Here is a 26683-nt window from a genome sequence, read left to right as displayed (position 1 = left end):
GTGTGTGTGTGTGTGAGTGTGTGTGTGTGTGTGTGTGTGTGTGTGTGTGTGATTGCTACTATTAGCCATATCTCTTCGTCCTTCATGGATTTTTATTTTATTTTATTTTATTTATTTTTTTGGTACTAACCCAGACTCCTGCTCCAGACATGAATGGCAATCACAAAATCCCCAACAAGTTCTGGTATAGTGTTGTCTGATTTCTGAATAAAATCCCCCAAGATTAATCGCTAAGCAAGGACTGGTCCATAAGCCATTGACATATTCATGGTTCATAGAGTCTGTCACGCAACCATTCTATTTCCAGGGACAAGATTTGGTTTGAGATAGTGTGGTCATCAGCCTACAAAATTAGGAGCAAACTAATTTGTAGTGTACTGATAAGGCCTCTTTTCCCTCTGAGTACCAGCACTCAGAACTATCTGCAGCGTTGTATTTACCTTAATGGAATAAATATTGTCAATTTAATGACCATTTTATTTCACAATTACATCTTATAATTTATTATTAATTATAATAAATGAGACAGTGTTAAAATGACCTTTGGCATTAGTCAAACATTTTTAATATCTTTCTTTAAATGGAGTCAACATGAATTCAAATGTCATACAATTACTGTATTTAATAATTTCTTTGATTCAAATATTATTTGTATTTTATATATGATTTCTCATATGGCATCTGTCTACATATAGACATTTTACATGGTATGAAGAATTAACAAAATTATAATTTACCTTAAGAGTATGGAGGAGTTTTTTAATTAGATTAGAAATCATGTGTTTTTTTAAATAATCATATCATTACTAAACTAACTAGCATAGTAGTTTGTTTTTCCCAATAGATTAGCTGCTTTCAGATTTTAAATTCCTGAAAAAGAAGATGACACAGCAGAACACTCACAAAGGATCCGCTGGCAATAAGCTTGATGCTGGTGAAATCTGTAAGGAAAAAAATTTTTTATGGGGGAAATTATTTGGCCTCAGAGTTCAAGGAGGAGACCCCACTGCCCAAGGAAGAACTTTAGGACATACATGAAGTTCCCCTCGTTGTTTCTTCCTTTAAATGGTCTGGTTTGGGAAACAAAACATAAGACATTTAGTCCTAGATCTTTAACTGTAATGGACTAAAACTGAGATGACAAAGTAAGAGAGCAAAGCTGTAACGGGCCAGGCACTCAGCCTGTGCCCCGGCCCGGCCTGGGGCAACCATGCTTAGGGCAGGTTTTTCTCATGCTTCACTCCATCACCTCAGACAGACCCACGTGTCACATTTTTAAGGGAAGGCAAGGACACTTTCTTTCAACAGACCTGACGAATACACAAAAAGTAGAATTTTAAAGCAGATTATTTTTATAAATCATTTATACTACAAAGTAACAATATGGGAAGATAAAACGAAAGAAATTGTGCACTTTTGTTTTTTAATCTGGCAATTGGAGAACTCTTAGAAAGGTGGTTAGCATCTGTCTTGTTAAATAATTCAGTATTCCCATCCGTTTTTTCATAATATTCTGTTTCATAAAGGTGAACACTTTGGAAAACTTCCATCAGATTTCTCTTTTTGTGTCATCAACCTGTTATCAATAACTAATGCTCCAAATAACAGCCTGGTAAGTAGATTATTCCAAAAGTTCAAGGAAGCATCTTCAGATATCTCAGGTAGTCTAGTCTTATAAAAGTAATTTTTATTTATAAAAGTAATTAATATTATATTTAAGAAACTAATAAAGAACTGTGATTATCTAAATTAATTCTGTGAGCTGAGACACAGCTCAAAATTCTGCAACCAGACATGGGATGGTGCCCAATCTTAAACAGGGTGACTGCACCCCTGGAAAAGTGAGGTTTTCTTAAGTGCTTAAAGCTAAAGGGATTGGTTCATTTCAACAACCACATCTTTTTTTTTTTTTTAACCTGAAACCCAGGAACTATGTGCATGCTTTACATTGGCACAATAGAAGGCCCCAGCACTTTTGGTATTCTAACTTGGTCTGATTTAAAATACTTTTATTTTAAAAATTATTTCTTCAAACTAGGAAAAAACTGGTTTCCTATCTTATATTCAGGGTAAAGTTCTGTGCCATTAGGCTTGAGATTACCTCAAAGAAGACTCACATAACAGATTTCTTCCTTACAGCCATTAGCCTATGTATTTTCATAACGAACAATGCAACAACAAATGCAAAATATTTACAGCACTAAATCACATTCCCAAAGTGAATAGATTGTATAACATGATAAGATTTTCATATGATAATATCATATAAATATGCATCAGTCAAAATATGCATGCTTCAATTAATCATGAAGTTTGCAACTACCTCTTTAGGATTTAATTAAGAAAAATGTTGAGGGCATTTTATTTCTAATCAAATGTTCAAAGAACTATAGAACATTATTCTACTACTTTACATCCCAGAAGGAGAAGTTCAAATTAATTACTCAAGATGAAATCAAAATTGTATTTATTTATCATAATGCAGAGGTATAAGAGATCAAGCCTTTCTGGAATGCCTTGTTGAAGCTGTTTGAGAAATTGCCTTATCTGGTGGCTTTTAAAAATAAGGATGGCCACTGGTCAGTGCCATTCTAGGAGCATTTGAATTGGCTATGAACACGCATACTAGCAGCTTACCTGACCAAAGCCCAAAGAAAATCAGAAGGGCCTTAATGGCTCCCATATGATTAATCTATAGATTTACCACCCTTCTGTAACTTGCATGGGTGTCCAAGACTGAGGGAAAAATCTGAAAGTATTTGCTAGTGATGTTTCTCTCCTCCAATAGTTCCCAGAATGTACATGGCAGTCTGAAATAACTCCTGTGTGCTCTCCATGCCATGAAATGAAAGTATGGCACAGGTAAGTACTCTGTCAATCTATTTGTTGGAGCAACAGAATGAAGACATGGCCTGGCAGGCAGGCAAGAAACTAAGGTTAAAGTTTGCTTTTTCAGTCCTTCTCAGAATAATTCAACTTTAAAAACTCTAAGGCAGTTCATTTAAAAGTCTTAACAGAGTCCTATAGAAGCTTCTGTACAACTTCCCATGTTCTAGAAGTGAACATTCAAGGACACCCAGAGAAAACGTGGACCACTGAGCCAAAAGGAAAATAACCATAGCTAGCCATTAGTCAGTATTCAATAGGTGCCAGGCACAGGGCAATATTCTTTAAGTCCATCATTTAATCTTAATCACAACCACCACTCCCAGGCAGGTACTGACATTATCCCCAGTGTGCAGATGGGGAAAGTGAGGTTTAGAGGTTAAGTAATTTGCTCCAAATCACACAGCCTGTACATACTAAAGCCTGGATGATGCCAGAGTCCAAGCTCTTGACCACTACACCTTAGAGACCATAGCCTTTCTAAGGACGTGAGATTACACATGATCCACACAGGCTTCTCTCTATAGAAAGGACTAAAAGCGGTCACGGATTGTGGTACTTACATAGGACACTGCTCTATAACACACTAATAGACAAAGAAAATTGAATCAAAAAGGTCAAAATGTCTTTTAGAAGACAGCTGAAGTTTTAATCAATATTTGTCAACTGATTCTTTAAAAAAACAAGTTCAAGGTCTGCAGTGCAAGCCTTTCCTTCTTTATGACTATGGAACTTGGATTTGCTACAAACATTCTGCCTGAACTTTCACCAGTGAGTTCCATGTAAACATTAAATGATGTGAAAGAATCAATAATACCTGGATCTCAGAAAGTAGTCATTCTACCCACAGGCAAGCAATACTTTCCCCAGCTTTCTCTTTTGTATGGAGGGGGATCACAGCAGGACATAGATAAGACTGACTTTCTAGGTGGGCGAAGCAGGGGACCACTTACAACTGTAATTTCAAAGACGCCAATAAGAATATCCTAGCTTCAAAAATTATCCCTCAACTCCTCACTACAATTAAATTCTACCATTAGAGAATAATTTCTTTGACTAAACATTTCTTATAGTCCCATTAAAACACAAATTCCCTGAAAGCAAGAAGGCTCAATACATATTTGTCAATAATGATTCATGCTTTAAAATGAGTGATTCCTACTGAAGAACAAGTTCTCATCAAGAGTGGGGAGAAGGGCTGAAGGCAGGGTTCCAATGAAAAAGATGGCAGATGGAGATGGAAGAGGCTAGGGCACAAGATTCCTCATCACTTGGCTAATGTCCAGCCCTGGGCATATATGTAGAACAAGCTGAGGGAAGCCAAGCAAAGGCAGAGTGAACAGGGAAAAAAAATACTATCTGATCATACTTGGGCACAATGGCAAATATTTTCAGAGTGCCTTTTAGATAAGAATATGAAGTACAGTAGACGTTGAAGGAGGTGGGAGGATTGGCATATAGCTGGAATCACTGGAAAAGACTTACTACAGTCTCAGGAGGGTGACTTTTTTTTTTAAAGCAAGTGATGTAACAGATAAATACTACTTTGCAAACCTAAGTCACTATTATTTGAAAGACAGTATTGTAGAGTGCAGAGGGAGAGAGAGAGGGGACGTTGGTGAAAGTATTAATATTGTGTGACGTGGGCAAGTTACTCAAGGAATAATAATGCCCACTCTACGTACAGCTGTGGTGAGGATCAAATGAGAGAAAGTGGGAACATTCTACACGTAAATGAGCCTTCCTCAGAATTACTGGCAATTAGAGCTGTAAGAAAAACGTAAGCATCGAGCCGGCCGAGTGGCTCAGTTGGTTAAGAGCTCGCTCAAGAGTGTGAGCTCTAAGCAATAGCAGTTCAATTCCCAGCTCGAGCTGAACTGCTGCTGAGCTGCCAACAGGTGGCAGGATGGTTAACCAAAAAAAAAAAAAAAGAAAAAGAAAAAGGTAGGTATCAGCTGTATGCAATATGGAGAAGCCCAGATGACCAGGCACCAGACCCTTCTATCACATTCCCTCCCATGGATGACATCTGTAGTACCACTCTCTTTGACTACAAAGAACAACACAGTAATTGATTCAATTTCAGCAACTCAGACTATTTAAGAGTAAAGCCATTAGACTTAATAAAAGCTTCACTTACAGTTATTCTTTCTAAAAATTACTTAACTTGAATTAATAGTTGGCAAGGTATTGCCAAATATATCACAGTACTGCCAGATATTCTCAAATTTATAGACAGGAATTCTCTGTAATTATTACATCAACTATCCACACGTGGGTGGATCTTTCTAAGTGCCTAAAGAAGTTTGCTCTTTTAAAAAGGATCATAATAACAACTGATGTCTGCCACCTTGGTAACTTAACTATCAAAAAGTGCCAAATAATAGTCTGAATTTATAAAATTTTATTGCCCTTATTTCTCATTAATAGGATAGATGCAATTAAATGATGGAGGTTCATACAACTATGATTTGTAGTACTTAAAATTATCCCTATTTTTCTTTTGGAAATAGAATTATTTGAAGTGATTTCATAAATTAGTCTACACCCCTCTAAATAAAATCTAAATCTCTATATGTAAACTAAAATCTGGTTCCAGTAAGTAAAAGAAATGAGCACATGTTACACAAAATGACAGAAAAGTGATAAAATTTAAAATTAGTTTTCAATTTTCTAATGGCACTTTTCTAACCAATTTTTAATTATTTACATGTATATGTATATGTATGTATATGTATATGATGTGACTGCAGAATGAATTAAACATTTACATGCAGATTCCTGCACTAGGTAACTCGTCAAGAACGCTAAGTTGAATAGGACATGGCCCTGCTCCCAGGAAGACAGAAAAGTATGTGCCTCATTATATGACGGGCGGAATGTGGTAACCGAGAGGTTCAGAAACCTGTTAGAGCCCCAAGAGCCTAGCATTTGAGTTGGGTCTTAAAGGAATTGGAGGGGGGAAAAGTTCAAGTGATGGAGGGAAAGGACAGAAAGCACAGCAGTAGCCAGGGAGTTGTAGGCAGGCCAAGGATGGGGACACGTCCTAAAGTCACCCAGGTGACCAAGAGAGAAAAGTAGGAGATTAGACTGGGGCCAGGGGGCTGCTGAACAAGGAGTGCCTTGAATGTCATTCTGCGATGGGGCAGGGGGCTTATCTTTATTCCACTGGTAATAAGGAGCTCCCCAATAGTTCTCAGTAGGACGTGACACGATTAGAGACATGCTGAGAAATGTTACTCCATTTGGATCAGAATGTGGAAGGACTGGAATCTTGTTTCATATCTAGAAGCCTCAGTAAGCAACATGAGAGCAGGCTCCAAGTCTCATTCACCTTCGTGTGTCAGTGCCTAACACACAGCAGTGCTTAAACTATGCTGGATGGATGGATGGATGGATGGATGGATGGATGGATGGATGGATGGGAAAGGAGGGGAAGTTCTGAACCTACAGAGTAATAGCAGAAATGAAAAGACAGGTAAATAAAAGGAGAAATCCCATAAAGTCACAAAGTATTAATTCTCTCTTCAACAGCATACTGACTTGGATTCTTTGACAAGACACTACTAAGTTCATGCACCTGCAGTTGCTCAATATTAACTGGAATATCTCCCCATAATGTCACTGATTTGCCAGCTAAGAGATGTCTTCTTGCAAGCCTCTTTGACAACTTCACCTCCAATTCTTAGTACTCACTGTAGACAGTCTTTCCTATGTACTCACCCTAAGAAACTTGAATAAGAAAAGCTGGTAATACTTGAGAGACAGGAAAATCCAGAATCCTCAGTGCAACATTTCCCAAAGCGCATGCCACAGAGCACTAATTCCATGGGATCCCAAAATGGGCGTTATCATGAAAAAGACTTCCATAGCCAAATATGTAAGGAAAACACCGGTACACAAAGTGAAATTACAGGCTCTTTACTGTAGGGCTTTTTCCTATGTAGAATGTATGATTAGGGATCTTCAAGAGGGAGACAGAGTGTACTGTATTGCACAGATCTGACCATGGGCCTGTCTTCTCACGGAGCATCCACAGGACTAGACTTCTCAGCGAGCCTCCCTGGGACATGCTGCTCCACTGCCCCACATTAGCACTGAAGCATGAGCACTTCCACGTGGGTCATTAATTATCAGGAAGGTTTCTCCTCCTTTGCCCAGAACTGGACCTTTCCTTGCCAGGAGCCTCCTTTGTTTGCACTGGGCAGACAGAGAAGGTCTGCAGCCATGTGGCCAGTGCCGGGTAGACTGACCAATGCCTAACCAGTCCTCAATAAACATCACCAGACTGAACTAAGGTGCCCAGGGTCCAAAAAGTCCTGTGGTACCAGCTACCTGCATCAAATACAGAGAAGGCAATCCTTTTTCCGTCCTACAGAGAAAATGGCAGAAATCAATAAAAAGCCAATGGGAGAGTAATACTGCTCTAAACAGACTGAATAATTCATATTCACTGAGTGGTTTCCATGGACAAGGAGTTCCAGTAAAACATCATCCCCATCCCTGAGCCATGGATCTGACCATCTGACCAATCTAAGATGCCCTGGGACAATGATGCTGCAATCATGGGTTTGCTCTCCACTGTACCTCTCTCTCTTACATATCTGAAGACCACTCCCTGAGCCCTCGCATCTAGCTGACAAACACATGTGATTAGGGGTAAGGTCAAAGATTTGCACCTGCAAATCCATCACTGCTGGAAAAGGAATTCCAAACCCCTGCCCTGCATAGAAGGGCATAATCGCCAAAGAAATACAATAGCAGCATAATAGTACTAAGGGTCAAGCTGCTTTATATAGGACATCAGAGCAAGGAAAGCATTTCCATCACCGGCTATTTACCTGAAGGGCTCATTTCCCCTTCTGAAATCTGGCTTAATAGGCCCCACAGTGGTTGACAAACCTCCCCAGAGGGGAAACCTTAATTGTAGACAAAGGATTCATTTATTTACTCAACTTTGTGCCAGGCACTGTACTAGGAGCTAGAAATATACTACTAACAAGACAGACATGATCCTAGTCCTCAAGGAGATTTCCATGGCTGCCCCCGCCCCAGTGTAAAATGCCAACATGCAGTAGAAAAAGACTACGGAAAAGCCAGGCCTGCTCCCAAGGCTATGTCACCACCAAGGGGGTCACAGGATCTAGGTGTTTGTGGTGACCACAAAGAGGAATATAAACAGACCCATCGTGACTGACCAACAAGCCCAGTCCCACATCTCAGCATCCCAGCTAGTCCTGCCAAGTAGCATTACCATCCTGGGGCTATCACTGTAGGGGAGGTGAACGGACAAGCCAGACACACAGGTCCCAGGGACACCTGGGAGGGTTAAAGCGTTCACATGAAGCACTTGCTTTCCTCTTCCTCAGCCCCTCTTCGTTTCTCCACACCCTGAACTACAAGTTCAGTCAATTGAAGAGTAAGAAGAACTACACTTCATTAAATTTGTTAAAAGAACCAAGGTGAACCTGCTGAAACATTGTCAACATGGTAATTTACTTCCCTCTTCATCCTTCCCATCCTGAAATATTTATTTAGGTTTCTTGAATAAGAGTAATTAATATTAATAGCTGAGGGACTCTCTGAAAGGGCCCCATGCCAATCCCCACTCAGGAATGTGATGAGACATAATGTGCCAAAACAGCCGAGCGAGGGGAAAAGTGGAGGTGCACCAGCAGGAAATCTGTCCGAGTCCCCCGTCTTCTATCTACACATGCCCCTAGGCCATGTATATTTTGTACGCCTGTGACTCCAGTTCCCTTCCAATAGATGATTTCCAAATCAACACAGTTAGAGATATTACTTCCAACGGCCTCTCAGACTTCTTAACTCATCATGTCCAAAGCTGCACACACACCCCTCCCTATAACCTGTCCCTTCACTAAGTTTCCCCATCTCAGTTCCTGGCCCTACCATCCACGCAGTTAATTACTTGCTAACAGAAATCTGGCATCTTTCCTTCCTCTTCCCTCTGTTTTCCCTCCCACATTGTGATTAATCACCAGGTCCTCCTAAATATTTTCATAACATACCCATTCCTTCCTTCATTCATTCAACAAATATTTATCAGGTCTACTTATGTACCAGGCACTGTTCTAGGCACCCCGTCTTCATGAAGTCTACTGCTGTCCACTCCAGTTAAGCCACCATCTCTTGCCCACACTACAGGTGGCCCCCTATCTCACTCCTGTACAGTTCAGTCCCTCCACTCTGGATGTAGGGGATTCTACTGAAACACACATCTCATCACTGCTCTCACCTGCTCCAAACTCCTCAGTGGCATCTATTCTACTGCCGTCAAAAAGAAGTTGGAACCCCTAGCTAGGCATGGCCTCCATGGCCCCCATGACCAGGACAGCCTCTCAGCTTCTCTATTCTCTGGGCTCTCGCTTCTCTTACTTTCTTTGAGCCTCTCTCTGCCTCTGAGCCTTTCCATGAGCTGCTTCCTCACCCACAACCTCAAAATCCTTGACCAATTCAGTCTTACTGGTCTTTTACCTTAATCCTCATCCTCGGGAGGCTTTTCCTAACCCCAATCCTGGTCAGATCCTATAGCGCTCTGGACTTGATCATCTTCAGACTGAACTGAGATTTCTTTTTACGGTGTGTCTCCTCGACTGCACTGTGAGCCAGTGAAGACAGGGAACATGCCTGTCTTACCAGATGTTCACTTTGGTATATTTGGTACTTTGGGCCTCAGTCTCAGGAGAAAAAGCAGCATCTTTACTAGGTGCACCCTGAATGGCTGGATGCCCAGTGGGGGCAGGGGAGCAGCACGAGCCATCCTCCTTAGTAATCACTTAGAACAAAGTTGCCTTAGAGGGAAACACCAGTGAAAAAAGCCCCAGAACAGGACGTAAGCGTTATTTCCACTCTCCTTGGCCAAGTCCGTGAACTAAGTCTTCTCAGTTTAATAGGAACTTTGGAAAAGTTCGCATTGGGAATGTCCCTAGAATAACAAGAGTTACCAACTTCACCATCATTTCTCTCTCTTAGCCAAGCTTGATTTATATCTTCAAATAAATAATAGCAAACAGTTCAGTTGAGTGTCGGTTAATTCCAGAAACACAGCCACCCCCTATGAGCAAGGGAAAGCACAGCTGACATTTCCTATTTCCTGTCGGCATCTTAGTTCCTTGGGGACTTGGGGCGTGGTGTCCTGAAAGTATTATCTCAGCTACATCATGCCCCCCAAAAGATTTTAGATAGTGCCAAGAGAATTTCTGGGACGCCTCCAGGATCACAAGGGTGTGTCATTTAGAATCCAAGTTTAGATGGTGTCCCCCTTCAGAAGTGCATTTGGGCCCTGATTCTGCCATTAATGCAACTGGATGAACTTGAGAACATCATTTAGCCTCTCCAGGCCTCATTTTCTTCATCTTAGCTAGATGATCTCTTAGGTCCCTTCTAATTAAAATTCTAGGATTCTAAATCTCTCAAAATAACAAATCCATTTGAAGGAGTTCAGGCACAGGGTATTCTTTTTCCTTCCTTCATTTTCTTTAACACCTGACTTAATTTTTTTTCCTTTTTCTCCTTCTGTATGGCCGCCACAGCTGTCCCTTGCCCTTACCACAAGAGGCTTAGAAAATTCCTTGGCTAATGGGACAATTTCAGAAGTGGCCCTTTCTGAGCTCTCCAATGTTTGCACCACCAACCTGATCTGGTGCCGTCTTTTTACTCCATTATTAGATTGATGCTTGACTTTAAAGGGAAAAACATGAATGTTCATAAAATCCTAACTTTTATATTCCTTCCCATTAATTTCTGGTCTTTCACTTTGGACTTCCACACACGGTATTTTATCTAGTGTTTCACAGAGAGCAGAATATGAGACAAAGATTTGCATGCGGGTGGTTTATTGGGCATTTGATTCCAGGAGCTAGGAGTGAGGGACAAGGGGAATGAACCTGAGGAGGAGGAAAAACTAACAGAACAACGCGTTACTGAGTTGGCCACCACTAAGGGAGATGGGCGTTCAATCATAAAGAACATTTTTTTAGAGTTTATGAAATACATTTTATAACTATTTACCCAGGGGACAATAAAAGGGAGCATTTATTCATCAACTCTCACATCCCTTTGGTCTAGTGTGTTAATTTCCCCCTACTTCTGGTTTGCACATGTGTGAGCGAGTGCTGAAAGGATTTACATGATATCCACGGTGTCATATCAGAGGAGCCCCAGAGCAAGAAGCTAGAGACAGGCGTGAGGAAGGGCCCTTTCAGAATGTACACGCTTAAGCTGTCAAAGCGCCACAGCAGTCACTGGAGTCAGAGGTGGGGCCAGGAGGATCTGGGTGGGGCACAAGAGGTGTCCCACACACAGAGCTGTCATGACTGTAGAGCCTCGTTTCTCAACCATGGCACTATCGGCAGTTTCAGTCGGATAATTCCTTATTGTGGAGCTGTTCTTTGCGTTATAGGATGTTTAACAGCACCCCTGGCCTCTACTCACTATATGCCAATAGCGCCCCCTCTCAAAGTTGTGACAACCAAAAATATCTGCAGATATGGCCAAATGTCTCCTGGGGGGGTGCAAAGTTAACCCCTGATAAGAACCACTGGTGTAGAGCATTGTGTATCCTATTTTTGTCACTCCCCAGTGCCCCTTCATTTCTCTCCACTTTATACCATAGCAAAAGCAGCTCTCAAGTAGACCATGGGAGGGGTATTTATACCTTATGCCCATAACTTAATTACAGGCTTTACCATAATATACTTCATTTAAATAGACAGTAATACCTTAATAAGGAATAATAAGATTTTAAATTTGAGAAAGCTATGAACAGAATTGAATTAAATATATGGATCAATTTAGGAAGAATCTGTCTTTTTAGACTATTTAGAATATTTAGATACAGGATAAAAATTTTAAAATTACATACTAGGGCTTAGTTGCTTAAATCAGGAGAAGTTAAAATAATTTTCTTTTTTAATTTAGATCTCTAAGTCAAGGACTCAATATTTTTTGAGACAAGGATCTTTTTCCCTGAATTATGTATATATGATACACCCACAATTTCACATTCAACTATAAAGCCCACTTTCTCCTACCTGAGCCCATACAAGGAACTCCTAGACCATATTAACTATTATTGATAAACATTTGGATTGTTTCCAGTTTTTAGCTATTATAAATAAATGCTAATGAAAGTTCTTCTATATGTCTTTAGCTCACATACATACACATTTGTGTTGAGCACATATCTAGGATGGAATTATTGGATAATAGCATATGTGTATATTCAACATTAATAGATAATGGCAATCAGCTTTCAAGGTGGTTATACTGATTTATGCTCTCATCAGCAATGCATGAGAGTTTCTGCTCCATATCCTTCTCAACACTTGGTATTATCAGTTTTTTAAATTTTGTTTGTGTACTGGTTATTTCATGATTATTTAAAAATGTGTTTCCCTAATGACTGACACTGAACAACTGTTGAAAGGCTTATGGACCACTTGGATATTTTCTTTGGTGAAGTGCCTGTTTATATTTTTTGCCCATTTTTCTATTGAGCTGTTTTCTTTTTTATTTATAGGGGTTCTTTACATATTGCAAATGAGTCTTTTGTGAGACATACATTATTAACATCTTCTCCCATTCAGTGTCTTGCCTTTTCAATCTTTTGAAAGATGTCTTTTAATCAGCAGAAATACTTAACTTTAATAGAGCCTATTTAATCAACCTTTTTCTTTATGGTTAGTGCTTTTCATGTATAGTTTTAGAAATACTGGCCTACCCAAGACCATAAATATACAGTCATGCCTTGGTTTGTAAGCATAATTCGTTCTGGAAACAAACTACTCGGATTGCAAGACATCGCTCGTTTACCACATTAAAATATATTAGAAATGTTTGCTCGTCTTGCGGAACACTCGCAAACCAAGTTGCTCGCAATCCAAGGTTGTACTGTATTCTCTTAGGCTTTCTTCCATAAGCTCTCTTATTTTACCTATCACATTTAGATCAACGATCCATCTAGAACTGATTTTTGTGAATTGTGTGAAGAATCCACATACATCTTTTTCCACAAGCACATTTATTGACAAGACTATGCTTTCCTCACTACATTGCCATCTTTGTTGTTACGGACTCAATGCTTGCGTCCCTCCAAAATGTATATGTTGAAGCCCTAACTCCCAATGTGACTGTATTTGGAGACATGCCTTTTAGGGTTAATTAGGTTTAGATGAAGTCATGAGAATAGAGCACTGGTCTGATGGAACTAAAGCCCTTATAAGAAAAGACACCAGAGACCTTGTGCTTGCTCTCTACCACCTTGGGGACACAGGAAGAGGGTGACCATCTGCCACCCACAGAGAATGTCCTTATCAAACACCAGCCCTGATAACCTTAATCTTGGCTTTCCATTCTTCAGAATTGTGCAAAACTAAATTTTGATTATTTAAGCCACCTGGGCTATGGTATTTCATTATGATAACCCAGGTTAATGCATTTGTCATAAATCAAGTATCTCTTTAGATTTGTTTCTGGAGTCCATTGCAATGATTTATATGTATATCCTTGTATCATTACCTTATTGTTCTTTTTAATACAACAGAAATCATTTATTATTGCTCATGTTTTCTGTAGGTCAGATATTTGGGAGTGGTTTGAAGGCATTCTGGCTCAGGGTTGCTCATTAGGTTACAGCCAAATGTCTTTTGGGGCTGCAGTCATCTGAAGGTTGGGCATGGGCCAGGGATACACATCTAAAGATGCTCAATCACAAGGCTGGCAGGTTGGTGGAAGGCCTCGTTCTGGTCCACATGGGCCTGTTCACAGAACAGCTTGAGTTTCTTCATGCTCCCCACAGAGTGAATCTGAGAGAACTAGGCAAAAACTGCAGTAACCTTTTACGGCAACCTTAGAAGTTGGTCATAGACCAACCCTGATTCAATGTAGGAAGAGACCTCGAGGAGGTCAGGACCACTGGGAGCTGTCTTGAAAACTGGCTACCATAATTCACTTATCTAAAGTACAAAAATTGGCAAAATAAACTATATTGCTTAGGGAGGCAACAGAAGAAAAGAAGGCAATGGTTGTCACAAAAGTGGTTACCTCTTAGAGGGAAGCTGTAAGTTGACAAGAATCATTATTTGTAAAAGAGCACATTTATGTTTTATGCGCTTTTCCAAAGTGTAATATATATCAAAGTTGCAAGAAAAGGTTGTTTTAAAAAAATTAAAACAAAAGGAAATTGACATGAGAAATAGAAATTATTCTTTTCTCTTTTGTGCCTTATTAATGAATTCCTAAAGGCTAACTTAAAGTATGCTTAAAAGAAGAATAACAACAGCAACAATTAACCCTAATAATATAAAATTATTTAATTATTAATTATTATAGTCTTACAATAAATGTTGAGATCTGGCAGTATAAGTCTTCCAATTTTGTTTTTTTTCCTCAATTTGTCTTGGTTATTCTTGCCCCTTTGCATCTCCATGTAAATTTTAGAAATAGCTTCTTAATTCCCACAAAATTTTATGCTGGATTTTATCATTGAATTAAATATATGGATCAGTTTAAGAAGAATCTGTCTTTTTAGACTATTTAGTCTTCAATCCATGAACATGGTGTGTCCCTCCATTGATCTAGGTCTTCTTTTATTTCTGGCAGCAGTGCTTATAGTTCTCTGTGTAACCATCTTGACACATATTTTGTTAAGATGTCCCCCCTGGGTATTTGATGATTGGATGCTATTTTTTAAAGTATTTTTATATATTTTCAAGTTTTGTTTTTAAATTTTTTGTGGCTGGTATATAGGCATATAATAGATTTGGGGTATCAACTGTGCTTAGAAACCTTGATTAATGTACTCATTAAATACAGTTTAGCTGTATAGGCATACCTTGTTTTAGTGTGCTTCATTTTATTATATTTTGCAGATATTGCATTTTCATCAATCTCCAGGCAAGACCCTCCACCAGCAAAAAGATTATGCTTCACTAAAGGCCCAGATAATGGTTGCCATTTTTAAGCAATAAAGTATTTTTTTAATTATGTACATTTTTTAGGCACAATACTATTGCACACTTAACAGACTACAGTATAGTATAAACATAACTTTTATATGCACTGGGAAGCCCAAAAATTTGTGTGACTCACTTTATTGCAGTATTTGCATTAGTGTGGTGGTCTAGCACTGAACCCACAATATCTCCAAGATTTACCTACACACTGGTGGGGGAGGCATTCTGTTCTAAACAAAATGCCATTTCTACCTTTCAAATCTTATATATTTGCTTCTTTTTCTTGCCTTATTCATTATCTATGTAATTAGACAAAATTAAATAGAAATGGTAATGGTCATCTTTATTTCATTCTTGATCTCAAGAGAAAAGCTTTCAGTATTTCACCGTTAAGTATGATGTGTGCTGTAGGTTTTTTGTGGATACTTTTTGTCATCTCAAAGAAGTTCCATTCTATTCCTTCTTTGCCAAGAGTTGTGTATGTGTGTGTGTTAAATGTTATCAAATTATGTTTCTGCATCTATTTAGAATATTGTATGAGGGTTTTTAAATTCTGTTTAATGTAGTTAATTATATTGACTGATTTTTAAATTTTAAATCAACTTTGCATTCCTAGAAAAAAAATCCTAATTAGTCACGATGTATTATCCTTTGGTGTATATATCACTGGCTTTGGTTTGCTATGCTTATGCTCAGAATCTTTGAATCAGTGTTCATGAATACAAGTTTTCCATTTTAATGTAACCCAGTTACATAAAATTATCATTTTCCTTACTTCTAATGCCTCTGTCATATGATGGGATCAAGGTCATGCTGGGATCATATACTGAGTGAAAGTGTTTCTTATTTTTCTATTTTCTAAGAGAGTTTCTCTAAGTTTGGTTTTTCTTTCAATGTTTGATAGAACTTACCACTGAAACTAGACTATTCTTTGTAAAAAAGATTTAGTTATTTAATTTCTTTAATAGATGTAGGACTACTCAGGTTTTCTATTTCCTCTTGTTCTTGTTTTGGTAAATTAAATTAGACATAATAACATGATGTGACTTCTCTTTTGCAGAAATTCTGGGAATTACTTCCAATGATCACTACTTAGTGTAACATCAAAATGACTTGGTTTAATAATGTATGTGTGATGTAGTCTTTTTATTTACTAATGTTTTTAGCACTTTTTATAAATCTTAAGTCTATTATTTCAAGTTACTCATTCTCCCAGAGTAAAAATTAACAATCCTGGAAAGTTGTCCTAAGTAGCATACATCTTCCATCAGACTTTTGGCTGCTGTAACTACACGTACAGGTGAGTTTGCTTTAAATACGTTCAATCAGTTAACAAATATATATTAAGGCATATTAAAATAGACCCTTTCAAATCATAAAATCAGGTGGGCAATTCACTATACAAGTCACAAAATCAGGATTTTTAAAATGTAGGGAAATTATAGATTACCTAAGCTAGCTACATCATTTTTCAACCAAAGAAACTGAGGCTCAGAGAGGCTAAGTGATTTATCCAAGATTATACAGCCAGTAAATGGCAGAGCTGATATTAACAACCCAGGTTTCCTGCTTCTTGCTCTGGTAGTCTTTCCACCACATCATGTTACCATTAAAAGTACACATTCCATTTGGCATTCAGAATGATTGAACATACTGAAATTTGACTTACACTTTTTTAAGATCCCCCAAGTATATAAAGAAAGATAAAACAGGGCCCATATCATAGTAAATAACATTTTCAGGCTTCATTTTGTGTCTTTTTTAATCACTTTGAATTTTAAATGACTATCTTCTAACCTACATTATGTTTCAGATGCCATTTCTCCACAACCATACAAATATAGCAGCTCTTGATTATCTGCCTAGACTTTCTGCCACTCCACTTTAACTACCCTTCTGCTCCAACCATGCACCCTCCAAATGCTGCTAAAATTATATCATACTTTCCAAAGTCAAACTAGAATGATGTTTTGATTATATTCCAACTACACTAAGTTCTTGGTGGTCAGAGATGACATATATACACACACAAACACGCACGCACGCGCGCGCGCGCACACACACACATGCGCGCGCACACACACACATATATGTATATGTATATATATATGTGTGTGTGTATATATATACACACATACATACATATATATGTGTGTATATATAGTATTATCTAGTACAATGTGAAAAACATTCAGTAAATACATAAGTGACTGACATGGTGTTTTGGATAATCTAGTGGTTATGAATACAGGTTAAGGAGACATCATGCCTAGGTTCAAATATCAGCTCTGCCACTTATTACCTGTGTGACCTCAGGAAAGTTGCTTAGCTTTTCTGGGTCTCAGTTTCCTCATATGTAAAATTAGGTTAATGATAGAATCCACACAGAGTTGTGAAAAGTAAATGAGATAATCTACTAGGACAATGCCAGGCCCATAATAAGTGCTCAAAAAAATATTAGCTGTGATGAGATTATATCATTATGATTATTAACTACTCCTTTCCTGCCATTTACCATAACCTCCTGTTCTTTGTCCTAAGTGATCTGGAAAACTCTCCAAATCTGAGGGTTCAGTGAATCTCTTCTTTTTTTTGAGAACTATATCTGCTACATAAATAGTAAGTCATCCAAATCCCATTAAATCTAGGTAATTTTATTTAATGATCATATTTTAAAAGTTGGACACATAAATAAGTGGCAAAGCAATTTTGATTAAATCCTGTTTTCTCAATGGCTATTTGGAATCCATCATTCATATGCAAGCCCCAAGAATATTGAATAACAGATAAAATAAATAATGATCATAATGCAAACCACATTCTGATTCCCACTTCCCTGCAAGTGCAACTCCATATAAGAATTGTAAGAGCCAAAAAGTAACATGCTTATTAACTGTGGGTTACTCAGCTATATGCATGGAGCTTAGCAGATCATGTGACTGTTTCCACATTCTCAGTTAAGCTAATGGTTCCTTGGAGCCCAGTTCTTATAACCCCTAAAGAGTTTCAAGATTTGCCTGAAAAAATATATCATATTTCCATGACTATGACTGAACACAAATTTGAAAAGCTCACTGAAAGCAAACCATCCTGGAAGACAGGAAATGGTCATTGTTTTCAAAGCAAGGCAAGGCTCTCCTGCTCACAGGAAATCAAGCTGGTTTTAGGAGCTTAATCTCATCTCCTTCCACGCAAAGCTGCGTGTGCTGTGTGGATGGACCCTACCCTTCACCTCACACGTGGGAACATAGTGGGGAATAAGATCACTTACCATTTGAGGTAAAAGGTATTTTATTCAAAACTGCCATCTGAATGCATCCAGAGAAATATATTCCCTCCTTTTTGCACATTTCATTTCATTTTAAAGTATTCAGGGATTTAGAAGGATTCTGGACTTGTAATAGGCAAGTTGTAAGCCTCTGGGAAAACCTGTCAAAAGACTCAGATCTAAAATGTTGTTTCCTAGACACAGTGTTTTCTGCAGCACGGCTCAGTGAAACTTTCACAAAAAAAGTTGCTGCATTTCATCTTTTCCTCATGAACAAAAATAATTACACTAATAGTTTTATAGAGTTTTTTTAAAAATCCTTGGGAGCAAAATGTTGTGATGAGGCAAGTCTGAGGCTGGGATATGAAAATCCTGGTTCAAGTCCCAACTGGTTACTTTGACCAGAGGTGGACAAGGTGGGGAGACCCGAACCTGCCCAAACACTGCAGAGGACATATGTCCAATCAATGGAGCCCAGTGCCATTACACTTATAAAGCAGTGAAGACCAATATATTTTTAAAACTGTATTTAAAATCCATTTTGAGTGGCCATTTTGATAGGCAAACTTTCAGGGGAGTAGGCCAGGCATGGAGGCCCACTATAGCACGGTTCTTAAGCTCCAGGCCGAGAGTAGTCCTTACTGGCACAACCCACGGTGAATGAAGTCCCAAAGAGTTGATCTCATATTAAAATCTGTAATATGAGAAGAACTACAGCAAGGTTACAATATAATTAACCTGAGTTATCTTTCAAAACTCTTGCTAATATATATTCTGCCACTTCAGACAATGCCCATGCTGTAATTTTTTTAAATTGGTCAAGAAAGAGGTTTTCATATTGTTCAGACGAAAAGGATAAAGGAATCTTTCCATAAAAAGAGTCAGTCAATATTTTCAATTATTTTCTAATATTATTCTTGTAACATTTTGTTTTGGGCTTTTTAAATGGCTGCTCTGTATGGTAAGGCCTTATTCTGTCCACTTCCTAGAGTCTAGAAAAGTCTGTGATTCTTATTTAAGGATCATGGTGATTCCCTTCACTGCTTAGAGAGAGAGAGAGAAAAAAAAAAAGCAAAATCAAGGCTATTAGCCTGTGTTTATAACAAGTCTATTACCATAGTAACAACTGTGATGTCACAAACCCTACATGAAGGGCCAAATTCTGTCTCTGAGGGGGGAAGGGCAGCTTAGCTTCAGAAATCGGATGAAATCGGATGCCAACACGTGCAGCCAAAGGACGGTCATGCTTGTGGTAGTTATCAAAGCAAAGGGAGTTTCCCTTCTCTGAAGGAAAGTGGGGCAGGAACAGAAAAGCAGTTCCCTAGGCCCAGAAGTCAGCTACACCCACACTTCTGCATGCAGCTGTGCAAAAGGAAAGTGGGAATCCCAGAGAGCGTGGAATCACCATGTTCCCAATCACGAGTATTCTACTGGGCCCACTGTTTACCAAACGTGGATGGGGTCCAGTGGTGAGCCTGCCCAAGCACATGAAACCCACTCCGAAACCAGCGCCTGACCAGAGAGAGTCTTGTGGTACCTCGGACAAGCAGCAGCTTACCTCATGATGGCAATCACTTTCAAACCAAACTGGAGTCTCACCCTTACTGGGTCATCTCAGTTCATAGAACCACAGAATATCAGGATCAGAGAACTCATCAAGTCTCCCCAAAGACACAGACTTTAAGGAAACAGCCTTTTGCGGAAACAAGACGCATCCCTTGTCACTGGGGAATCTGAAGTAGCAGATTAATAAGTGCTCTTATTCTGATACAGCCTAGGGAAGTTTTGTACAAATATGCTGAAAATGCAACATTCTATTAAAAAGAAAATTGGATTAGGAGTCAGAAGACCTTAGTACTTGTCTTGGCTCAAGTACTTAGAAACCACATGACCTTGAGTAAGCCATTTTAACCTATTTGAGCTTCTGTTCTTTATTTAATAATATAACATGCTATTTCCCAGGGTTATTGTAGAGATCAAGCTAAATAAAATAATGAGTGTGAGTAAGTTTCACAAGCTGTAGCGGATTTAATATGAACCTAGGTGTTATTATTAGCATTTTCACATAACCAGTTTACAGTAAGTACAATAACAATAATTTGAACACCAATAGTTATTTATTTTTCTCCAGGAATCCAAAGCATACATAGGATCCTCATCTTCCCTATCCCGAGAGGTGGGCATGTGCATTACACAGTCAACTCCAAATCATTCAGGGATTGATTAGCGAGGGGCCTTTTGCTTCTAGCCGTTCTACCATGAATTGTAGTTCCCCTCAGGAGCATGGCCATGTTAACCTACGTACGGCTAGAAAACTGACAGCAGGTGTGCCTCAACTCTATTACCTTGAATAACAATGCTGGTAACAGTTTTAGCAAAAGGAAGAACTGAAATGATTAATCAGACAGAAGTTTTTGGTAATTTGTGGACTTTACTTATCCATGGATAATTACTCCCATCACTGTCTGGGAGGCTACGGTCAAGGTCAGAAAGGTTGGGACTAATTCAGACAAGATATTAGCATTTTCTCAGTGAACAACAAAGTAGCCCATACTGTCTAATGTATGTGCAATAGGAATTTGCATAGCCATCATTCATTCACTTATTCAACAAATATGGTGGTGGGGGGGAGCACCTACTATGTGCCAGAGCTCACCACATACCCTGAAAATCCCACTCTTTTCCTGTCCTTGTTACTGTCCCTCATCATATTCCACAGAGCACCTTGGCAAAGCTCACAGCCTGGCTCTTAGAAACTCTATTCACCTTCCAGTTATCGTGAGACTTTTGCCAATCTTACCTTAATGCAACGGTCAACAAGCTATGGTCCCTGGGCCAAACTCTGCTCACTACCTTTTTTGTAAATAAAGTTTTATTGGGACACAGTCATGCCTAGTTGTTTATGTACTATCGATAGCTATTTTTTTGCCACCACAGCAGAGTTCAGTAGTTGTGATAGTGACAGTATGGCCCCAAAGCCTAAAATACCATCTGGCCCTTTACAAAAAGTTTGCAGATCCCAAAACTAGACAACAGGACTAAGTCAAAATTCATCTCTCCTGTAAATTTCTTCTTAGGGACTAATAGAGTAAGCTCCTTGGAAACACAGAACCTTTCTGTATCTTTGTCTTGTCATACAGACCCTGCAGTAGGGCCGAGTAAAGGTTTAGGGCAGATACCAAAAATTAAACACGTCCTTCCCTACATTTTGTTTTCAACAGATGAGTGCCTTGGAGTCGCATGGAAGACAGCATAAAACCACTGGTGTTTGGTTACTCTGGCTTCTAATTCCTCAGAGTTCCTACGTCTAAGGCTTCCAAGGCTCAATTTTTGGCCTCTATCCCTTTGCATATTTATTTCCTGATCTGATGTGGAATTAGAATTAAATAGGAGCTGTGTGCTTGAATTCCACGTGGCTGGCTCAGCAGGAAACTCCAGGGCAGGTTTTTTGGCATGCCAAACACATGTTAGCCTCAGCTATGCTAATTTCTAAAGCTGTTTGCTTTGCTCAAATAAATCTTAGAGGGGAATTTGCATTTGGATGCACACTTTTTTATGCACAAATTATGTGCACAACTCTAGGGCAGACCAAGGACTGAAAAAAGGAAAAAGAGGTATGGTGTGTACTAAATGGCTTTTGTAAGGCAGGCACCACGTGAGGTAGCTGTACATATATTTTCTCATCTCATGGACACAACAATCTCCTGCGGTACGGCTATGATCCCCATTTTACTGGTAGGGAAACTGAGACGAGAGCTTATGTTATTCGTCCCCATTCACAGAGCCGGAAGTGAGAAAGCTCAGATGTGAGCCCAAGCTGTCTGAATCTGAAGGCTGTATTCTCTTCACTTAGTCACACTGCCTTAATGATGCCCTTCTCACCATCACCACTTGCCTAATCCACGGGACATACATTCAAACATGAACTCTACATTTGCAACATTAGTCACCCTTCTTCCCTCCAGTTGGCCTAGGCAAAATAGGTCTTTGGCCCTTGAGAGATAAATGTGGGCCCCTCTGCATCACAAAACAATCAAACAAAGGAGAATGGGGCATTAAAAAAGGCAAACTTTATATGATACATAGATTATGTTAGTAATTAGTTGACAAACACAATTACAAGTGATTCTGAACAGGTAAATGGATTTTCACTGCGGACCTCAGTATGGAAGGACACTTTTACTGGCTAAAGTGTAGTAGGTCAAATGAGAACGTGCCCATCCCATGAAGGAAATGTTAGTAACACTCGGAATATGCTATAAATATAGCTATAACATAAGCCTAAATTTATATCTATAAACATCTTCACTGTTTATGGAAACATAACCAAACACCTACCTTCCCTAAAAAAAAAAATGCAGTCATTAATTTTATTAATTTTAGTAAGTTATAACATGTACTGCTATCAAAATTCAGTCTTTACCATTGTTCAATTCAATATACAGAAAAATAACCAGTGTAGCAATTAAGCATTCTAGCATTTTACATTTTATGGTGTAATCTAGCACTACACCATCTTACAGCAACCCAGATAACAATATGATTGAACTTCTTTCTCTGTGAACATACCAGGAACCTAGCCTGCAGTATCACACCATGCTCAGCCCATGGCCATCAAGCTCAATACACTGCCATCTACTTCCCTGGAAATATAAAAGAACTGATTACATTTTCTACAAGTGAAATTCAGATCTCCATTTTTTTTAAAGGTTCAAAGAGAGCTTTCCAGAAATTAGAAAGAACTCTAGGGCAGAGGTGGGTAATCTAGGTTATTTCTTAAGTGGATTTAGAAGAAGGCACATTGAAGAACCAGCCTGTCACACACCTTTTACAAAACTGCCCCTTCCTTTAGAAAACCCACAGAGGAGACCTGGCCCTCATGACATCTGGCCCTCACGACACCACCACCCAGTTCAACAGTGCTTACTTTTCTTCTTGCTAACCAGTCAGTATATACCTTACTTTTTAAAATTATTTCAGCCTTTTCTTAAAAAAAAACAACCAGATGATTCCAGATAAGGAAAATAATTATTTTGTAGCCAATGACAGAAAAAGTTTATTGTCAGTTGAAAGTTTACAGCCTAAGCAGTAGATTGGGGAATTTGCTTAATATAGCAATACTACTTTAAAGAATACATGTACTAACATTTCTTATCTACAAAGTTTCTAAAACAGTCTTTCCCAAAATTTACTTGAGCTTAATCATTATTCATAAGTTAGTTAAAACAACTTTCTATGAATTGTTATGGTTGGAAACCCCAGTAGTGACTTACCTGCTGGTGGCTTTATGAAAGGTGGCGGAATTAAAGGTACAATAATGGGCACATTGCCATGATCCTTTGACCCTGCAGGTGAGTCACTGAGTCCATTTCCTGTGGCAAGCCCTGAATAGCCTGTGCTTATATTGTATGGTGAAATAACACTGTCCTCAGGTAGTTTGGGTTTTGGCAAAGAATTTTCTGTAAAAGAAAAAAAAATCACACTTAATATGGCAAAAGGACTTACTTTCCTTGTGACTACATTTGCTCAAGTAAAATGGCTATGTAACAAAACAAATCTTTCCTTGCAAATCTTTAAATGCTTTACCAGAACTCCACAGACTATCCTGGACCTTTTCAGGCTCTATAACCATAAATTTCTAATGGGTTCCTTTATAATTTGCTCCACTATGATAGCTATCATCCCAATTGTATCATAAGGATGAATTTTTATCACTATAAAAGCTCAGAGAAAACTGAGAGGCAATTAACCTTTTCCATGTACAAAGTGATATATAGCATGCATCACACTGTGGCTGCCAGGGGAAACCTTAAAAGGTGCCCCTGCCCCGCCCAGCACTGTAACTAGGTACCACTGTATTATAAACTTGGGTCATAATACAATTTTTAAAAAAATAAGAAACAAATGATTAGGAAGAAAACTGTTGTTTCATGGGATAGACCCATTAAATTAACCCATTAATGTCTATTAACAATTAACAAAAATGAAAATAAAGAAAACTTACAATGATATGAACTTTGTGAATTTTATCTTTGTATGTCAATCATAAAAAAACAAACAAAAAAAACCAAACAAACCCTCAACCACAGAAAACCTCTAGTTCCCTCTAGTACCATGTCCTGGCACTTATGTTCCCCAGAGGCAAAGATTATTACCTAGACCAAGTATTATACAAGCTATTAGTTTATAGAATATAAACTCAGGACTTGCATTTTTCATTTACAGTGAAATTGATGATAACATCTCTGTAACATGATGTGTACAATTTCATAGCAAGCTTAACATAAAATTTGTCACGTACATTCAATTCCACATGCCTGCAGGAGAGCTCATTTACATTTTGTGGCTTGGCATACAAGAAGGAAAAGCGTGTCTTAGAGACTGAAAATAAAATGCATCAGCAGGTCACTTATGCCAACAGATTTTGAATGCAATGCAAATACTCATCAGATTTCCAATGATAACACACAATTAGTTTTACCTACATTTTACTAAAGTTCCCCAAATGGGTTGCTTCTTCACATACTCCTTTTCTTGGACAAACTGGCATTCCAAATTTAAGTTCACAAATTCAGTATCTATGCCAACACCCACCAATGGTTCTAAGCTTCCCTCATGAGATACCAGGCACTGCTATCACCGGTAGAATCAGCGTTCATTCAACTCAGCCAAGCCTCTAATTTCTACTCTTTAACAAAACTTCTTGTAGAATAATATAGGATTCAATCATCTACTACTTTCTTACTCCTCTGCTCACCCTATCCAAGGTTGTGGGGATGGGGGGAGGGTGAAAACTTCAAACACAAAACAGAAATAGGGGGAGATCCAAGATAGTGAAGTAGATAAACACTGTGCCTGCTTTCTTCCATGAACAAATTAAAATTACAACTAAATTACAGAACAATCAACCTAGAGAATCATCTGAAGTCTAGCTGAACAAAGTTTCATAACTAAGGATATAAAGAAGAAGCCACATCAAGACAGGTTGGAGGGGCAGAAACGTGAAACTGGCTAACCCCAAACCTCCACGTGGTGGCTGATAGTGGGGGGATGTCTTGGTGGCAGAGATTTGCCTCAGAGAAGCAAGGGACCCCAGCCCCCCACAGCAGGCTCCCCAGCCCAGAGTACTGGTGCAGGGAAGAGGAGCCCCCACAACATCTGGCTGTGAAAACAGTGGGGATTCTGACCACCTGGGTGGGATGAAAGGCAATAGAAAACCCAGGCGTCTTCTTAAAGGGCACTTGCACTCTCACTCCCAGGCACTCACCTTGGGCTCCAGTGGAAGACAGTAACTTGGGGAGTAGAGGAGACACATGGGGGCAGACAGAGTTGTGTGGCTTTGAGAGGGGCTAAAGGACAGTTGGCAATTTCCCTGTGAGGAGTCCTCCTCCCGTGCAGCTGACAGACTGGCACAATCTTTTTTGTGTTGAGCCCGCCCCCTATGCTTATGGCCAAATCTGAATCTGACTGGTCTGGTGAGCTCCAAAGCTCCACCCTGCTGACTCACTGGGACCCCACCCCATCTGATTCCTCCAATGCCACAGGCACTTTCTCCAAGAGTAGCCAGCCCTGCCCGAATTGCACTTTCATGGAAAACTATCAGAGTCTGACAGACCCCCGTTGGGTGGTGACCTGCCTCGGTGTGCTCTGAGACTTTTGCTGAGTAGCTACAGGCTCAGCACTGGCACCAAACCAGAATTTACATTAAACAGGTGACCACAACTCTTCACTCTAGTGACTCCCTGAGACCCTGCCTCACCCAATTGCATACCTCATGAGGCTTTATCAGTGGCTGAACCTTAAGGGAGCAGGCCTTAGGGTGTCCTGACTTTTTGCAGGGCTACCCCAGGCCTGGTACTCATGGCAGGTGTTCTCAGTTCTCAGTGTGGCCTCTCCCACACACCTCCAGGGTTAGCAAACACAGCAAACAACTGTGGATCACTTTGTAGCTCTTACCAGGTAGTCCCTGGCCAGTCACAGCAATGGGTGATGTAGGCCTCCACTGGAGCCCTTCCAAGAGGCCCCAGAACCAACATACTTGGAGGTTGGCTTCAGCCCACAGCAGAGCAGCCCCCAACTAGCCCCACAAGCAGCACACCCAAAGGGTGGTCTCATCAGGCACCAGAGCCTGCTGGAGCAAATCCCACTCAGTGGGGTAAGCCCCCACACAGCAGCCTGTAAGCTGTGGGCATGGCCAAACCCCACAGTCAGTCAGCCTGATTGTCAATCCCACTCGCTGATGTTCTAGTAGCAAACAAGGCTCAACTATAACAGGAGGGCACACACAACCACACAAGAGACACTCCTGGAGCACCCAGCTCAGGTGATCAGGGAGATTGTGCCACTGGGCCCCACAGGGCACCTACTACATAAGGCCACCCAGCCAAGGCTGGGAGACAAAGCAGATCTACCTAATACATAGAAACAAACAGAGAGGCAGTCAAAATGAAGAAACAAAGAAATATGTCCCAAATGAAAGAACAGGAAAAAACTCCAGAAAAAGAACTAAATGAAATGAAAGCAAGTAACCTACCAGAGACAGAGTTGAAAA

The 26683-nt window shown here is 39.5% G+C and overlaps 1 protein-coding gene across 5 annotated transcripts in view; it reads right to left on the bottom strand.

The window, feature by feature from the left end:
• SOBP (sine oculis binding protein homolog) overlaps window positions 1–26683 on the bottom strand; it is a 161181-nt gene that overhangs the window by 119346 nt on the left and 15152 nt on the right. For all 5 annotated transcript variants that reach the window (XR_002125803.1, XR_002125804.1, XR_002125805.1 and 2 more), the window contains exon 3: window positions 23406–23591. Coding sequence is in view for 2 of the 5 variants with exons in the window: in XM_019658996.1 (XP_019514541.1) it covers window positions 23406–23591 (186 nt within the window). In the remaining 3 variants the exon portion in view is untranslated. The remainder of the gene's footprint in view (window positions 1–23405; window positions 23592–26683) is intronic.

This window comes from Hipposideros armiger, unplaced genomic scaffold (assembly GCF_001890085.2).
Source record: "Hipposideros armiger isolate ML-2016 unplaced genomic scaffold, ASM189008v1 scaffold_292, whole genome shotgun sequence".
Classification (NCBI taxonomy): Eukaryota; Metazoa; Chordata; class Mammalia; order Chiroptera; family Hipposideridae; genus Hipposideros; species Hipposideros armiger.
Note: the sequence above shows the minus strand (reverse complement) of the source record. Positions and strands in the feature narration are given on the sequence as shown.